This window comes from Pongo abelii, chromosome 2 (genome assembly GCF_028885655.2).
Source record: "Pongo abelii isolate AG06213 chromosome 2, NHGRI_mPonAbe1-v2.0_pri, whole genome shotgun sequence".
Classification (NCBI taxonomy): Eukaryota; Metazoa; Chordata; class Mammalia; order Primates; family Hominidae; genus Pongo; species Pongo abelii.
Genome location: NC_085928.1, coordinates 64,449,969 through 64,469,315, shown reverse-complemented (window position 1 = coordinate 64,469,315; position 19,347 = coordinate 64,449,969). Strand labels below are relative to the sequence as shown.

General features: G+C 36.8%; 1 protein-coding gene across 8 annotated transcripts in view; it reads right to left on the bottom strand.

Moving 5' to 3' along the window:
* Positions 1-4,531: 4,531 nt before the first annotated feature.
* CSNKA2IP (casein kinase 2 subunit alpha' interacting protein) overlaps positions 4,532-19,347 on the bottom strand; it is a 146,492-nt gene continuing 131,676 nt past the window's right edge. For 7 of the 8 annotated variants that reach the window (XM_063721870.1, XM_054551678.2, XM_054551680.2 and 4 more), the window contains one exon: positions 5,114-7,626. In XM_063721870.1, coding sequence (XP_063577940.1) covers positions 5,149-7,356 — 2,208 coding nt within the window. In that variant the 5' untranslated portion in view covers positions 7,357-7,626 and the 3' untranslated portion in view covers positions 5,114-5,148. Of the gene's footprint in view, positions 7,627-19,347 lie in introns of all 8 variants that reach the window. The other variant, XM_054551685.2, reaches the window with a different exon arrangement.

The window sequence follows — 19,347 nt, the reverse complement described above, 5'->3', positions numbered from 1 at the left end:
AAATATCAGAAAAATATAGGTTGAAGAATTCTCTGGGGAAAAAAAACTTGAAAGTAGATACTGTTAGAATTAAGAAAAAGACAACTTCCTATAGCATGGAAAAGTTCAGAGCAACTAAATCATAGTCCATAAAATAAAGGAAAGAAGTAAAAAGATGCTACAATGAAACACAAAGTTTAGAAAACAAGCTAAAAGGTGAAAAATTAAACAGTAAGTTGCATCAATAAATAAAAATCTGTTGAACTACACAGTTTAAACTAATTCAACAAATATTTATAGAGTATTTAGTATGATCCAGGTACCATCAGGTCCTGAGGAGTTACTGGTGAACAAAATATACACAGGACCTCTACTCATGAAATTTAGTCTAGTAGAGACGATGTTAAACAATTACAAGTTATGAGCTTCATCAGAGAGTAGTTCAAGATGAATATAACATGTGTCAAAATGGTTTTCTAAAGAGGTTGCAGTAAGCCTTGATCTCATACCTCAGTTCTTCCTCATCATCAGTGATCTGCTGTACATAAGCTAGCATTATATTTGATACTAAAATGCTAGAAAGAAACACTTTTGATGTAAGAAATAAGACAAAGATGATTGCCATCATCAGTAACATTTTTATATAAGTTCTTACCAAGACAACAGGTAGAGAGAATAATTCATATTAATCTTATGAGAAAGATGCAGAACAATAAAACATTACTTATTTCAAAGAATTTAAAAAGAGGAATATCTGGGATACATGTGCAGAGTGTGCAGGTTTGTTACATAGGTAAACATGTGCCATGGTTGTTTTCTGCACCTAACAACCTGTCATCTAGGTTTTAAGCTCCACATGCATTTGATATGTGTCCTAATGCTCTCCCTCTCCTTGCCCCCTTCCCTTGGACCCCCTCCCCCAAAAAGGCCCCGGTGTGCGATGTTGCCCTCCCTGTGTCCATGTGCTCTTGTTGTTCAAGTCACACTTATGAGTGGGAACATGCAGTGTTTGGTTTTCTGTTATTGTGTTAGTTTGCTGAGGGTGACAGCTTTCAGCTTCATCCATGTCCCTAGAATAGACATGATCGCATTCTTTTTTATGGCTGCATAGTATTCCATGGTGTATACGTGCCACATTTTCTTTATCCAGTCTATCATTGATGGGCATTTGGGTTGGTTCCAAGTCTTTGCTATTGTAAATAATACTGCAATAAACATATATGCCCATGTGTCTTTATAGTAGAATGATTCATATTCCTTTGGGTATATACCCAGCAATGGGATTGCAGAGTCAAATGGTATTTCTGGTTCTAGATCCTTGAAGAATCACCACACTGTCTTCCACAGTGGTTAAACTAATTTCCACTCCCACCAACAGTGTAAAAGCATTCCTATTTCTCCACATCCTCACCAGCATCTATTGTTTCCCGACTTTTTAATAATCACCATTCTTACTTGCTTAAGATGATATCTCATTGTGGTTTTGATTTGCAACTTAAAGTAAAATTATATTTTATATATATATATATATATATATATATATATATATATATATATACACACACACATTTTTTAAAGGATCCTGAAATAAGAGAGGCCAGGTGATGACACGTAACCCCACAAGCAAGGTGGGCCCAGTTGTCATAATGAACAGCAAAGTTAGAGTAGCAGCCATAAGGTCCTGAAAACAAAGGCGCTGAGAAGTTGGTTAAAAGAATGCTGTGGTAAAGTACATGAATAGCAAACAAGAGACTTAGTCACCCTACACAATCAAAAGAAATTATGGTCTCCAGATATTTGAAAATTAAATAATATATTTCTAAATAACTAATGGATCAAATAATAAATCAAAAAAGAAATTATAAAATATTTTAACTGAATTAAAATGGAAACACAACTTACTGGTAAAAAGAATGAACTGCTGATGGAAGAAACAACATGAATAAATCTCAAAATAATTATTCTATTTTTCTTTTTTTGTTCAAAATAATTATTCTATGTATAAGAAGAAGATAGAAAATACATACTGCACAATTCCATTTACATAAAATTCTAGATTATACAGACTAACGTATAGTGACAAAATGCAGATCAGCAGTTGTTTGGAGGGCAGGAAGGATAGAAGAGAGATTACAAAGTGGCACAAGAAAATGTTTGAATGTCATCATCAGTTTTTTTATCTTTATATATAATTATCTTGATTGTGACGATGTTTTCATGGTTGTTTACATTTGTCTAAACTTATAAAATTGTATATTTTAAACATGTACGGTTTACTGCATGTTAATTATATCTCAGTAAGACTATTAAAAAATAAAGGCTCAATAACTCTAAAAAAAGAGGAAGAACTTCAATAGCATTAACTCAATATCAATATCAACACACACTTTAGGACACTTATGCTGTTCCCAAAGACTAGGCAAAGAAAATAAAAAACAGGTAAAATACGCTGAACAAAGTTTTCAGTCTAGCAAGTGAAGAGAGATAAGAAATGGTTGCAAGATAGCGTGGTTAAGAGCAGTACAACGAGTGAATACAGAATTTCATGGCAAGAGGAAGGCCAACTAACCCCTTTGTAAGTGAATCAGGAAAAGGCTTCCCTTAAGATGTTAACAGAAAGCAGAGACCTAGAGGATAAAAATGGATAAATGGAAAGATCTTTCTAGACAGCAAAATTGTTTATTTAAAATGTAAGATGTAAGAGAAGGCTCGACACATTCTATGCATTATAAAGAAACCAGCCTGCCTGAAGCATTGGTAGGAGGCTGGAATAGAAAAGGAAATCTGTTTTGAGAGTTTATCTTTGTTCAATCAGGAAAGGAATTTAGACTTTTCCCAGAAAACAACAGGCAGCGATTAAAGGATTGTAAGCAGCACAGTGGCTGCTTATAACCACAGTCACACCACAGTTGTGCTATGACCACAACTAGCAGGGTGGCAAAAGGGATGGAAAAAAAGGACTGGATTCTAGAAAATAATAAGGCCATAGAATTCTTGAAGTTAGAGGGGGACAAGCAATGAGAAAAACATCATGACACCATGGTGACCAATTTATGTCTCAGAAATATGTTCAAAAGTCAACGCGTATGTTTACAAGTTGTATTAATCAGAGTTCTTTTTTTTTTCTTTTTTTTATTACTATTATTATTATTATTATTATTATTATTATACTTTAGGCTCTATGGTACATGTGCACAACGTGCAGGTAAGTTACATATGTATACATGTGCCAAGCTGGTGTGCTGCACCCACCAACTCGTCATCTAGCATTAGGTATATCTCCCAGTGCTATCCCTCCCCCCTCCCCCCACCCCACAACAGTCCCCAGAGTGTGATGTTCCCCTTCCTGTGTCCATGTGTTCTCATTGTTCAATTCCCACCTATGAGTGAGAATATGCAGTGTTTGGTTTTTTGTTCTTGCGATAGTTTACTGAGAATGATGATTTCCAATTTCATCCATGTCCCTACAAAGGACATGAACTCATCATTTTTTATGGCTGCATAGTATTCCATGGTGTATATGTGCCACATTTTCTTAATCCAGTCTATCATTGTTGGACATTTGGGTTGGTTCCAAGTCTTTGCAGAGTTCTTTAAACGAACAGAACTAATAGGATAGATGAATATATGAAGGGAATTTATTAGGAGAGTTGACTCACACAATCACAAGATTAAGTCCCACAATAGGCTTTCTGCAAGCTGAGAAGCAAGGAAGCCAGTTGGAGTCTCAAAACCTCAAAAGTAGGGAAGCCGACAGTGCAGCCTTCAGTCTGTGGCTGAAGACTGGCAAATCACTGATGTAAGTCCAAGATTCCAAAAGCTGAAGAACTTGCAGTCCAATGTTTGAGGGCAGGAAGCATCCAGCATGGGTGAAAGATGGAGACAAGACGTCTCAGCAAGTCTGCTCTTTCCACCTTCTTCTGCCTGCTTTATTCTAGCCACACTGGCAGCTGATTAGATGGTGTCCACCCAAGTTGAGGGTGAGTATGCCTCTCCCAGTCCACTGACACCCTCACAGACACACCCAGGAACAATACTTTGCACTCCTCAATCCAATCAAGTTGACATTTAATATTAACCATCACACAAGTTATTGCCATATCTAAGTGATAAATGGCTATGACCACAACTAGCAGGGTGGCAATGAGGATGGAAAAAAAAAGAGCTGGATTCTAGAAGTAATCATGCCATAGAATTAATGAAGTTAGAGAGGAACAAGCAATGAGAAAAACACCATAACATTATGGTGACAAATCACAGGGAATACAGGAGCCAAGAACTATAGATTCAAAGATGTAAACTCTAAGTGTAAAGATGATGAATTCTGGCTTGGCCATGTGGAGCTTGAGATGCCTGTACCATGCTCCAACTGGAAATGTCCAATATGCAGTCCAGTGACCAGAAAAGATGTGGAGTGGAGAAGTGGGATTGTGAGTCATTAGTGTGTGTAAGAGATACAAATTCTAGCCATTGGAGATAGAAATTAACACTTAAGGTGAGTAAGTAAGGCAACTCCCTCTCTCCCCAGTACCAGTAGACCCAGTGGACCAAAAACATTTTTAAAACATTTTTTATTAACTCATTTTGTTTGTGTGGATAGCCATGATGAACAGGTGACTTAAGAGCCCATAATTAAACTATCAACACAGTCAGCATTAAGTAGGATTATTTGTAACAGTAGTTATTTCTTTCTTCATATTTATTAACTAAAGTTGAATAAATCATTGGACTTCAGAATGTAGGATATTGACATAGAAGAATTTTCCCTACAAACAAATAATTGAAAGAACTTCTCTTTATAGATTTTCTTACCCATCGAACATGATCTGACTTTTCATTAAACATAGGGAAACAGATTAGCATAGATTGGCTTCTGAGGAAAGGGAATATTAATGATCTAGATACATTTAGGGTAAGACAGATGAAGTATTTCTGGTCTATGGCCAACTATGTTAAATTCATTCAACAATAATTACAAAGCGGCTACTATAAGCCAGACATTCAGTCAAAAACATAGGATTCCATTTTGGGCTTCTAGAAGATCACAGTCCATTATTTAACTAGAAAATAGACATAGGATAATAGTTCCCTGGAAATCAAACACTAGTCTCAAAGAACTAAGAGATCAATGCCGTCAAACAGACTAAACGTTAATTTAATCACAATTTCTCATTTTGTCCGGAAAAATTTGAAGAGTGTGTTTGCTGCCTTTCTCCATTTTACTGTATTGTTGTTCCTCACAGGCTTTGTTTTGAGAGATGATGATTGGCTTCGATTTGGTTTTCTGGGATGCAGCTGGTAATCTTTACTGCATATAAACTCAAGCCAGGAGACCCCTGCAGGCAACCGATAGTAACTAAGTACCTTAGGGAATACAGGACGTGAGAGAGTGAGGGTCATAAACTCTTTGGAAGGAGAGGGAGAAGAGGGTGAGATGGAAAAGGAAGAGGAGGAAGAAGATGAAGAAGAGGAGTCAGAAGAGGCAGAGGCAACAGAGGAGGAGGAGGAGGTGGTGGAGGAGGAGGAAGTGGAGGAGGAAGAGGGTGGGAGCAGGGATTGTGGCTGAGAATTGTTTTTTTTAACATAAAACAGCCAGTCAATAGCCTGGGGCTGTTGGCCTATAACTTTGTTTTCAGGGGCTGCCGCCCACCATATTTGCTTCATATTAAGTCCCTGGATATCCCGTTCAGATGTGGGGGAAAACTGCTGTATCTTCTCTATTCCTTCAAGGTTGTCTTCAGGGGCTTCGTTAGGCTGATTTTCTTTCATAGGAAATGGGAGACAAGATGAGAAAGTCTCTGGTAGAGAAAGGATAAGAACTAATTTCACTTCTATTTTGCCCTCAGAATTGGCCTCAGGTGTTGGTATGACAGAAAGTGTTGCACAACGAGGATTTTTCTTTCCTCTAAGATGGTTACATGGAGATTTTATGCAGGAAGCACAAGCTAAGCAAACCACATAATTTGATGACAAACGAGGACCAGGACGAGGATTTGGCCTTCCCCTCATCCTTCTAAACAAAATCTGCCTGCAGAGATCCCTCTGTATTCTGGTATTCGAGATAGAATTGACAATTTTATTTACAACATCATCAGGGGCGGTTCCACCTTTAACAATGCAGGGCTGACTACATTTTAAAGACCATGAAATTTCCGTATTTGATTCTGTCTTTGGAGAAAACTCAAAGCTGCTTTTACTCTGGAGTCTGAAACCTAATGTTGAAGCAGCTGTGTTCCTGGTGCAGTGTTTGGAGCTTGATAATAATCGACCTGAGACATTTGTTTTCGGATGGGGTGATGGTAGATGTGTGACTCGGTGTTTGTCATTTGGTGAAGTGGTATTCTGAAACTTGGAGTGACAGACAGGTGAATTCGTGGTCTGGAAGTTACAATCAAGCATAAACATTGACTGAGAATTGAGCTGAAATAATGGTAAATTCTCAGATGGGTGGACAAAATATGATGATGCTGATTGCCTTGTTTTTGAATGGGACACTGGTAAGCTTCCAATAGTGGGGTTAGAGTTCAATATAGGTGTTTTCTGAAGCCTAGAGTCAAGCAATGGAGAGGTAAGAGCCATTTGATTGGGTTTGAAAGAAGGTGATGTCCAAAATAAGTCACTTGTGTGAAGTTTTGTGTTGAGTGATGGTGAACTCAAAGATCTTTGATTGCGCTGCAGTGAAGATGTCCAAAGGTAGTCCAATGAGGATGTTTTCTGAGGTTTGGATTGAAGCAATGTCGAGCTAAGGGCTTTTCGTTTGGGTCCCAAGGAAGATGATGTCCAAATGGTGTTTATGGAAGGTATTTCTTGATTTTGGAGGCAAAATAATGATGAACTTGAGACTCTTTGATGAGACTTCAATGAAGGTGATCTCCAGCAAACATCTAGGCTTGAAGATGTTGTTTGAGGTTTACAGAAGGGTAATTGTGAACTCAGGGCTGTTTGATTGAGCTCCAGTGATGATGTCATGTTGAGGTCAGATGAAGATGTTGTTTGAGCTTTGGAGTGCAACAAATGAGAGTTCAGGGCTCTTTGAGCAGGCCACAATGAACTTCTCCAGTGGAGGCCTATTGAAGGTGTGTTCTGATGCCTGGCAGGGAACAATGGTGAATTCAGAATCCTATTACAGAAGCTCTGTGAAATTTTATCCTGAGATTTGGGAGAAGGCAATACTGAGCATCTCTGGACCTTCCTATTGGAGCCCAATGGAGGTGCTGCAAAGTGATTGCTATGGGATTGCACTTTGGCCATAGGTTGTTTATTGAATTGATTTAGTTTTTCACCTGTATGTTGATGTGTTAATGTATTGGCTGAGGACAGCTGGTAGAAGTAGTCTAATGGCACAAAGTGTTGACCATAATATGCTAATGGCACCATCTTGTGTTGTAGTAGAGGTCTTTTTAAAAGCAGTTGGCTTGTGGGGATGATTTAGTAACTGTTAGTCTTTTAGCTGGAATCCATGGAAAATGGATACTTTTACATAACAGTTGCTAGCTTTTATCTTGCAATATTTCTGTTAATTCTCAAATATTATAGACTATTCCAAAATTGAAGTGTAGATGAGATTGAAAAAGATTGTCACCATTTGAGATGATCTTCAGTATTTTCTTTAGTTTCCTATACTTTTTTCTCCCGAGTAAATAATGCCTGTTAACAAAATAGGAAGAAGAGGTCAGAAGAGGTCCTGATAGAAATATTAATTTTCTTAAGTACTTTCTTGTAGTGACTAGAGCACAGGTGTTATGTCAAATTCCAGCCACTGCATATGTTGCAGCCACTTAGTGCATCACTATGCGTATCTTTTGAATTAAACTTTCAAAACCCCAATTCACCATCTGTAAAATAGACAAATATGATATTTAACTTATTGGGCTAAAGAATAAACAAACATATATATATTCTAACAGTGCCAAGATATTATAGATGCTCAATAAAATGCAGTAGTTATCACTGGTGCTCTTTTAATTATTGCATTTGTAAAACAAACAAACAAAAATCTGTAATAAGTTTTCGTGTAAAAAAAAAACTCAGAGAAAAATAAAAAGAAAGCTTCAAATGTTTCTTATCAATTCAGATTCAGTTACCCATGACTATCATCTTTTAGTTTACTTCCAAAAGTCTATCGCATATTTTTAGTTCTTATTTGTCACCACTGCAGCATTGAAACTTTTGACTATACCCTTTTAAAACTCCTGTTTCATTGTTATCCATTATTTCTCCACACTCTGATTCTCTACTCTTATCCTCTTATTTTTTTTCCAAGTCTTCACTGAATTTTTTTCTTTTGCTCTCACCCCAATATAGTTCTAAGAGTTATATTACCAGGTCTCTTCTCTTTTCAGTTTATTCCTAAGTAATCACATCAGTGATGTTTAGGATTTTTTTTCTTTATATATATATATATAATTATTATACTTTAAGTTTTAGGGTACGTGTGCACAACATGCAGGTTTGTTACATATGTATACATGTGCCATGTTGGTGTGCTGCACCCATTAACTCGTCATTTAGCATTAGGTATAACTCCTAATGCTATCCCTCCCCCATCCCCCCACCCCACAACAGTCCCCGGTGTGTGATGTTCCCCTTCCTGTGTCTATGTGTTCTCATTGTTCAATTCCCACCTATGAGTGAGAACATGCGGTGTTTGGTTTTTCGTCCTTGCAATAGTTTGCTGAGAATGATGGTTTCCAGCTTCATCCATGTCCCTACAAAGGACATGAACTCATCATTTTTTATGGCTGCATAGTATTCAATGGTGTATATGTGCCACATTTTCTTAATCCAGTCTATCATTGTTGGACATTTGGGTTGGTTCCAAGTCTTTGCTATTGTGAATAGTGCTGCAATAAACATACATGTGCATGTGTCTTTATAGCAGCATGATTTATAATCCTTTGGGTATATACCCAGTAATGGGATTGCTGGGTCAAATGGTATTTCTAGTTCTAGATCCCCGACGAATCACCACACTGACTTCCACAATGGTTGAACTAGTTTACAGTCCCACCAACGGTGTAAAAATGTTCCTATTTCTCCACATCCTCTCCAGCACCTGCTGTTTCCTGACTTTTTAATGATCACCATTCTAACTGGTGTGAGATGGTATCTCATTGTGGTTTTGATTTGCATTTCTCTGATGGCCAGTGATGATGAGCATTTTTTCATGTGTTTTTTGGCTGCATAAATGTCTTCTTTTGAGAAGTGTCTGTTGTTACAACCCCATCAAAAAGCGGGTGATGTTTACGATTTTTAAACGAACTCTAGAAGCTTCTTAAAAAGACAGAACCTTGTAGCTGGCCAAAAGTGATACAAGCATCTATCACTCAACAAAGCGACCTATGCTACTTCTCAAAGGCAATTCACAGGGTGTCATGCCACACAATTTTACTTTTCAGGGTCCAAGTTTGGTTCTTCAGGTTTTAAATAACGATACATGATACAAAAAAAAAAAATACTAAAGTGATCACAACAGATTCTGAAATCAGTCAATTAAGTCGTTGGCCTGAGGCCCTGGAAGAATGAGAAGTTCCATGACTCTTTCTATGTTTCCATGACTTACCAACCCAATTTCTGATGGACAAATTTATTTCTTATGCATGCCAACTTACCCAATTAATTTAGAAATTTCTCTTTATATCAAGGTGACTTTTCACATAGTAACTTTTTCTTTGCATTTATTTTTAAAGTATATCTTATTAGTACCATAATTCACTTGTTTTTTCAAGCCTTACATTATTCTTTTTGGAATTTTCCAAGTACCAACAATATTAGTTACGTATCATTAACTTCTTAATTTTTTGCTTCTAGTCCTGGCTTATCTCTTGAGGTTCCAAATAGTATTTCCAAATAATCAAGCTTCGTTATCCAAAAGTTCCAAAGACAATTCAAACACAAAACAATAAAAAATTAATAAAGTTATTTCTCTTTTCAGAGAAATCTTTTTCTATATCTTCTGTCTCAGTTCCAAACACTTAGTCATTTAATTCAGATTATTTGAAATCATCCCTGGCACATTCACCCTCCCAAGCCATTTAGACACCAAGACCTGTTGATTTGATCACTTCCATATCTTAATTCACTGTTTTCTGTAGAATGCCACCATTACAGGCACACCTTATCTAGACTGTATAATTTTAGTAATTTCTGTATATCTTTCCAACATTACCTCATTCTCTCTCTTCCCCTTCTTTCCTGTGAGACATATAAAAGCAAACTCTTACTGGTGAGACACCACAGCTGCTCACTCAAATATTTTCTTTGCTTTGCATATGCCTGTGTGAGTAATAAACACTGAGGTTTCTTGTGCTTGTTGGACCTGGGGTGAGGGGAGAAAATGCACATGCTACAATATGCTACAGACTATTCTACCAAGCTTCTAGATGGCAAAATGAAATAACTTAATGGATTTGGAGCATGCAAAGATTTCTTAAACAGAGCATACAAAGTAGTAGCCATTAAGAGTTGATAAACTTAAGAACTCCCAATAACCAAAAGACATCATATTAGAAAGAATAAAGCCAAATCACAGAATGTAAAAAAATTTACAATACATATATATATATATGAAAAAATCTCATCTCCATGATAATATGCATATTACTAAGAAAAGGCAATGGAATTAGGATGGGCAAAACACATCAACAACCACTTCACAAACAAGGATATCCAAATGGCTAACACATATATGAAAAAAACTCAGCTTCATTAAAATCAATGGAGTCCAGCCTGGGCAATGTGGCAAAATCCTGTCTCTACAAAAAAAACAAATTAGCTGGGCATATTGATTCACACCTGTAGTCTCAGCAACTCAGAGCCCAGGGAATGGAGGCTGCAGTGAGCCATGATAATGCCACTGCACCCCAGCTTGGGTGACAGAATTAGACACTGTCTCAAAAAAATAAAAATAAAAAATCAATAAAGTGCATATTTAAACAACAGAGAGATACTGCTACACATTATCAGAATGTGACTAACATAAAATTAAAACTAAAAAAAGCAATAATTCGTGAGTATACAGATTAAATAAAATACCCAGAAACTGCTGGTGGAAACGTTAAGTTGATACAACTCCTTTGGAAAATTTCTTAGCTTTACCATTAAATTAGTATTTTTTATTTTATTTTATTTTTGAAACAGAGTCTCGCTCTGTCGCCCAGGTTGGAGTGCAGTGGCTTGATCTCGGCTCACTGCAAGCTCCGCCTCACAGGTTCACGTCATTCTCCTGCTTCAGCCTCCTGAGTAGCTGGGACTACAGGCACCCGCCACCACACCAGGCTAATTTTTTGTATTTTTAGTAGAGACGGGGTTTCACCGTGTTAGCCAGGATGTTCTCGATCTCCTGACCTCATGATCCGCCTGCCTCGGCCTCCCAAACTGCTGGGATTACAGGCGTGAGCCACTGTGCCTGAGCTAAATTAGTATTTTTCATACATTTTAAAAAGTTTACATTCCAAACTGTAATCACCTGTCAATCAATAGCAGAATATATAAATAAATCGTAATATAGTTCTTCAGTAATTACGAAACAACAATGAAAATTAACAGAATATATAGCACGATACAACTACAAAATAATGTTTCTTTTTTTTTTTTGAGACGGAGTTTCACTCTTGTTGCCCATGCTGGAGTGCAATGGTACAATCTGGGCTCACTGCAACCTCTGCCACCTGGGTTCCAGCAATTCTCCTGCCTCAGCCTCCCAAGTAGCTGGGATTACAGGCATGCACCACAACGCCCAGCTAATTTTTTGTATTTAGTAGAGATGGGATTTCACCATGTTGGTCAGGCTGGTCTTGAACTCCTCCTGACTTTGAGCGATCTACCTGCCTTGGCCTCCCAAAGTGCTGGGATTACAGGTGTGAGCCATGGCGTCCAGCCTCAAACTGTTGAATAAAAAGAATCATACACACAAAAAATACTTCCTAATTTTATAGTCAGGATAATAATACGCTTGAGGAGGTAGAGAGTTGGAGATACTGGTAATGTTCTGTTTCCTGATCTGGATGAAGATTGCAGGGATGAATTCACTTAGTGATAATTGAGCTTTAACACTTACAGTATGTGTATTTTTGTTCCTTTACTTCAATAAAAATTGTAAAAAATTATGATGATGCTAATTTAAGAAGACACATCCAAAACAAAATTGCACTGAAAGGTGAGACATTAAAGAGTAAACCAAGATCTGGTACTCAGATGTGATGAAAACTTAACGAGAGAGAGTTGGACAGTGAGGTGGGGGCGGGTAGTAAAGAATGTAATGTTTAAATCCTGCTGTCATATAAAGAGGAATAATCAAATTCAAAACAAATAGAACTAACAAGAGCCTATTTGAGACAGAAACCAGAGAAAAATAGCATTTCTGAATGTGTCCCAGTTTCAGACTTAGCAAAATGACACTTCCATTTCAAAGAAAGTATTTTGCTAGAAGAATGTAAATATTACATACAGATAACTAAAAAATGGGAGAAACTTCAATGAGGCTATAAATACGGGAGAAAAAAAAATACTGCTATGAAAGAATTAACTGAAATAGTCCAAATTATTTTTATAATTCAGTTCCTTAGAACTTTGAATAAACAGATATTTATAATGTTATATGAACATTTTCAGAGTACCATAAATATAGAAAAATTCTCCATTTGTTCTGTGAAACTGCTGTATGTCATTCAGACATTAAAACATGATAAAAATAGTTCAATGTTTAAAAGGAATAGAGCAATTCACTTAGTTCATTCGCAGAAATTCCCAAATAAAATAAAACACGAAATTTAACAGTATAATAAAATAGTCTATTGTGACCCAAGTTGATCTTAAACAAAGCAATGATGTTATATTATTAGGAAGCACTATATTTTGTCATTTTCATAATTAACAAGTAAATCTTAATAGATGTTTTAAGCACCATTTGATAAAATCCAACCTCCATTTCTCATAAAACTCTGTAAACAACTAAGAAAAACTAGTTACTTAATGATAACAAACATATGAAAGCAAAAACAGACTATTCACATGGTAGTTAAATGTGAGCTAGTCCCACTACAAGTTGACAAAAGATTAGGATATTCACTATCACTACTACATTTAACATTGTTTAGGAAAATCTGGCCAATGTATTAAAGAAGAAAACAAAACAAAACAAAAATAAAAAATGAGACATAACCTTTGAAAAGGCAGAAATTAAATTCCCTCCACATGCATATTATATTATTAAAATCCTAATTTAGAATATTGAAAACTTAATAGAATCAATAATATATTAAAATTCAGGAAATGAAGTCATTGCTTACTGGGTAAATACATATGGGTCACAAATTTTCTTCAATACCGATATTTAACAGGATTTATGATAATCATGGATACTTCATATATAATTATCTCTAAAAATTAAATAAAAACACAGGCATCCTATTGCAAATATGACAGGGTACTTGAAAGTTTTGTGGAGAAGAGATAAATGCCTAGTAATCCAGGAAAGGCCACAGTTTTCTATGTTTAGTTCTTTTGTATTTTTCACTTCCCTGTTAATGCACAGATGCTCCTTGCTACTTTATCCTACTTCCTTTTTCAAGACATATTCCTAATAAATGGAAAACTTATCATTGGAAATTGCAATAACTCTTTTTCATTAATAAATAGGAATAAGCAGGATATCAGCAAGGGTATAGAAAATTTCAAAAATGCCGTCAACTAACTTGAGCTAACTGATATTCATAGAATATTCAACTCCAAATTGTTCTTTTAAGTGGACATGGAATATTCACCACAATATTGTAAACCATACAACAAGTGTCAATAAATTTAAGTGAGTTCAAATAATGTGCAGTATGCTCTCAGATTTAGCAATGACATTAAATTATAAATTAATACCAGAAATATCTGTGAATATGTTTCTTATTTATACTACATATACATTTTATACAATGTATCAAGAATGTGTGAGATGATCCTAAAGCTGAACATAGGAAGGGGAGCTATCTGTAGCAATAAACGACGGTATCAAAAAGGCAGGAAGTTCTCAAATTAATGACATTAGCTTCCTCCTCAAGAAATAAAAAAGAAGAGCTCATTAAACTAAAATTAAGTAGAAGAAGGAAAATAGTAGAGATTAGAGGAGAAGCCAATGAGATGGAAACTAGATAATCAAGTATATTGATAAGTGGTTTTTTCAGAAAATAAATAAAATTGAAAACATTTGGCCATACAGATAAAGGATTAAAAACAAAGAGGGCCGGGCATTGTGTCTTACGCTTGTAGTCTCAACATTTTGGAAGGCCAAGGCGAGAGGATCACTTGAGATAAGGAGTTCGAGACTGGCCTGGCCAACATGGCAAAACCCCATCTCTACTAAAAACACAAAAATTAGCCTTGCGTGGTGGCGCATGCCTGTAATCCCAGCTACTCGGATGCCTGAGGCAGGAGAATTGCTTGAACTCGAGAGGCGGAGGAGGCAGTGAGCCAAGATCAAGCCACTGCACTCGAGCCTGGGTGACAGAGCAAGACTCCGTCTCAAAAAAAAAAAAAAAAAAAAGACACAATTACAAATATCAGCAATAAGAGAGGTGATGTTACTGCAGACATTAAACACTACTGATATTAAAAAGGATAACCAAAAAAACATGAAGAATATTATGCCAATAAATGAGACAACTCATATGAAAGAGAGATATTTCTTGAAAGACACAAATTTCCAAAGCTCACTCAAGAACAAATAGAAAACCTAAAATCCCCTATCTTTACTAAGTAAGTTGAATTTGAGTTTAAAGGTTTCCCATAAAAGAAATTTCAGAGTCTGATAACTTCATTGATGACCCTATTTCTTTAAGAAAGAAATAATGCCAATTCTACACAAACTATTTCAGAAAATTAAAATGGAGGATTTATTTTCAACTCAATCTATGTTAAAAACTACTTGATTTTTATTTTATTTTATTTTATTTCAGACTGAGTCTCACTTTTTCTTTTTTTTTTATTATTATACTTTAGGTTTTATGGTACATGTGCTCAATGTGCAGGTTAGTTACATATGTATATATGTGCCATGCTGGTGCGCTGCACCCACTAACTCGTCATCTAGCATTAGGTATATCCCCCAATGCTATCTCTCCCCCCTCCCCCCACCCCACAACAGTCCCCAGGTGTGATGTTCCCCTTCCTGTGTCCATGTGTTCTCATTGTTCAATTCCCACCTATGAGTGAGAATATACGGTGTTTGGTTTTTTGTTCTTGCGATAGTTTACTGAGAATGATGATTTCCAATTTCATCCATGTCCCTACAAAGGACAAGAACTCATCATTTTTTATGGCTGCATAGTATTCCATGGTGTATATGTGCCACATTTTCTTAATCCAGTCTATCATTGTTGGACATTTGGGGTGGTTCCAAGTCTTTGCTATTGTGAATAATGCCACAATAAACATACGTGTGCATGTGTCTTTATAACAGCATGATTTATAGTCCTTTGGGTATGTACCCAGTAATGGGATGGCTGGGTCAAATGGAATTTTTAGTTCTAGATCCCTAAGGAATCGCCACACTGACTTCCACAATGGTTGAACTAGTTTACAGTCCCACCAACAGTGTAAAAGTGTTCCTATTTCTCCACATCCTCTCCAGCACCTGTTGTTTCCTGACTTTTTAATGATTGCCATTCTAACTGGTGTGAGATGATATCTCACTGTGGTTTTGATTTGCATTTCTCTGATGGCCAGTGATGGTGAGCATTTTTTCATGTGTTTTTTGGCTGCATAAATGTCTTCTTTTGAGAAGTGTCTGTTCATGTCCTTCGCCCACTTTTTGATGGGGTTGTTTGTTTTTTTCTTATAAATTTGTTGGAGTTCATTGTAGATTCTGGATATTAGCCCTTTGTCAGATGAGTAGGTTGTGAAAATTTTCTCCCATTTTGTAGGTTGCCTGTTCACTCTGATAGTAGTTTCTTTTGCTGTGCAGAAGCTCTTTAGTTTAATTAGATCCCATTTGTCAATTTTGGCTTTTGTTGCCATTACTTTTGGTGTTTTAGACATGAAGTCCTTGCCCATGCCTATGTCCTGAATGGTAATGCCTAGGTTTTCTTCTAGGGTTTTTATGGTTTTAGGTCTAACGTTTAAGTCTTTAATCCATCTTGAATTGATTTTTGTATAAGGTGTAAGGAAGGGATCCAGTTTCAGCTTTCTACATATGGCTAGCCAGTTTTCCCAGCACCATTTATTAAATAGGGAATCCTTTCCCCATTGCTTGTTTTTCTCAGGTTTGTCAAAGATCAGATAGTTGTAGATATGTGGCGTTATTTCTGACGGCTCTGTTCTGTTCCATTGATCTATATCTCTGTTTTGGTACCAGTACCATGCTGTTTTGGTTACTGTAGCCTTGTAGTATAGTTTGAAGTCAGGTAGCGTGATGCCTCCAGCTTTGTTCTTTTGGCTTAGGATTGGCTTGGCGATGTGGGCTCTTTTTTGGTTCCATATGAACTTTAAAGGAGTTTTTTCCAATTCTATGAAGAAAGTCATTGGTAGCTTGATGGGGATGGCATTGAATCTGTAAATTACCTTGGGAAGGATGGCCATTTTCACGATATTGATTCTTCCTACCCATGAGCATGGAATGTTCTTCCATTTGTTTGTATCCTCTTTTATTTCCTTGAGCAGTGGTTTGTAGTTCTCCTTGAAGAGGTCCTTCACATCCCTTGTAAGTTGGATTCCTAGGTATTTTACTCTCTTTGAAGCAATTGTGAATGGGAGTTCACTCATCATTTGGCTCTCTGTTTGTCTGTTATTGGTGTATAAGAATGCTTGTGATTTTTGTACATTGATTTTGTATCCTGAGACTTTGCTGAAGTTGCTTATCAGCTTAAGGAGATTTTGGGCTGAGACAATGGGGTTTTCTAGATATACAATTATGTCATCTGCAAACATGGACAATTTGACTTCCTCTTTTCCTAATTGAATACCCTTTATTTCCTTCTCCTGCCTAATTGCCCTGGCCAGAACTTCCAACACTATGTTGAATAGGAGTGGTGAGAGAAGGCATCCCTGTCTTGTGCCAGTTTTCAAAGGGAATGCTTCCAGTTTTTGCCCATTCAGTATGATATTGGCTGTGGGTTTGTCATAGATAGCTCTTATTATTTTGAGATACGTCCCATCAATACCTAATTTATTGAGAGTTTTTAGCATGAAGGTTGTTGAATTTTGTCAAAGGGCTTCTCTGCATCTATTGAGATAATCATGTGGTTTTTGTCTTTGGTTCTGTTTATATGCTGGATTACATTTGCTGATTTGCTTATATTGAACCAGCCTTGCATCCCAGGGATGAAGCCCACTTGATCATGGTGGATAAGCTTTTTGATGTGCTGCTGGATTCTGTTTGCCAGTATTTTATTGAAGATTTTTGCATCAATGTTCATCAAGGATATTGGTCTAAAATTCTCTTTTTTGGTTGTGTCTCTGCCAGGCTTTGGTATCAGGATGATGCTGGCCTCATAAAATGAGTTAGGGAGGATTCCCTCTTTTTCTACTGATTGGAATAATTTCAGAAGGAATGGTACCAGTTCCTCCTTGTACCTCTGGTAGAATTCGGCTGTGAACCCGTCTGGTCCTGGTCTTTTTTTGGTTGGTAAGCTATTGATTATTGCCACAATTTCAGCTCCTGTTATTGGTCTATTCAGAGATTCAACTTCTTCCTGGTTTAGTCTTGGGAGGGTGTATGTGTTGGGGAATTTATCCATTTCTTCTAGATTTTCTAGTTTATTTGCCTAGAGGTGTTTGTAGTATTCTCTGATGGTAGTTTGTATTTCTGTGGGATCAGTGGTGATATCCCCTTTATCATTTTTTATTGCATCTATTTGATTCTTCTCTCTTTTTTTCTTTATTAATCCTGCTAGTGGTCTATCAATTTTGTTGATCCTTTCAAAAAACCAGCTCCTGGATTTCATTAATTTTTTGAAGGGTTTTTCGTGTCTCTATTTCCTTCAATTCTGCTCTGATTTTAGTTATTTCTTGCCTTCTGCTAGCTTTTGAATGTGTTTGCTCTTGCTTTTCTAGTTCTTTTAATTGTGATGTTAGGGTATCAATTTTGGATCTTTCCTGCTTTCTCTTGTGGGCATTTAGTGCTATAAATTTCCCTCTACACACTGCTTTGAATGCATCCCAGAGATTCTGGTATGTTGTGTCTTGGTTCTCGTTGGTTTCAAACAACATCTTTATTTCTGCCTTCATTTCGTTATGTACCTAGTATTCATTCAGGAGTAGGTTGTTCAGTTTCCATGTAGTTGAGCGGTTTTGAGTGAGATTCTTAATCCTGAGTTCTAGCTTGATTGCACTGTGATCTGAGAGATAGTTTGTTATAATTTCTGTTCTTTTACATTTACTGAGGAGAGCTTTACTTCCAAGTATGTGGTCAATTTTGAAATAGGTGTGGTGTGGTGCTGAAAAAAATGTATATTCTGTTGATTTGGGGTGGAGAGTTCTGTAGATGTCTATTAGGTCCGCTTGGTGCAGAGCTGAGTTCAATTCCTGGGTATCCTTGTTGACTTTCTGTCTCGTTGATCTGTCCAATGTTGACAGTGGAGTGTTAAAGTCTCCCATTATTATTGTGTGGGAGTCTAAGTCTCTTTGTAGGTCACTCAGGACTTGCTTTATGAATCTGGGTGCTCCCGTATTGGGTGCATATATATTTAGAATAGTTAGCTCTTCTTGTTGAATTGATCCCTTTACCATTATGTAATGGCCTTCTTTGCCTCTTTTGATCTTTGTTGGTTTAAAGTCTGTTTTATCAGAGACTAGGATTGCAACCCCTGCCTTTTTTTGTTTTCCATTTGCTTGGTAGATCTTCCTCCATCCTTTTATTTTGAGCCTATGTGTGTCTCTGCACATGAGATGGGTTTCCTGAATACAGCACACTGATGGGTCTTGAGTCTTTATCCAATTTGCCAGTCTGTGTCTTTTAATTGGAGCATTTAGTCCATTTACATTTAAAGTTAATATTGTTATGTGTGAATTTGATCCTGTCATTATGATGTTAGCTGGTTATTTTGCTCATTAGTTGATGCAGTCTCTTCCTAGTCTCAATGGTCTTTACATTTTGGCATGATTTTGCAGTGGCTGGTACCAGTTGTGCCTTTCCATGTTTAGCGCTTCCTTCAGGAGCTCTTTTAGGGCAGGCCTGGTGGTGACAAAATCTCTCAGCATTTGCTTGTCTGTAAAGGATTTTATTTCTCCTTCACTTATGAAGCTTAGTTTGGCTGGATATGAAATTCTGGGTTGAAAATTCTTTTCTTTAAGAATGTTGACTATTGACCCCCACTCTCTTCTGGCTTGTAGGGTTTCTGCTGAGAGATCCGCTGTTAGTCTGATGGGCTTCCCTTTGATGGTAAC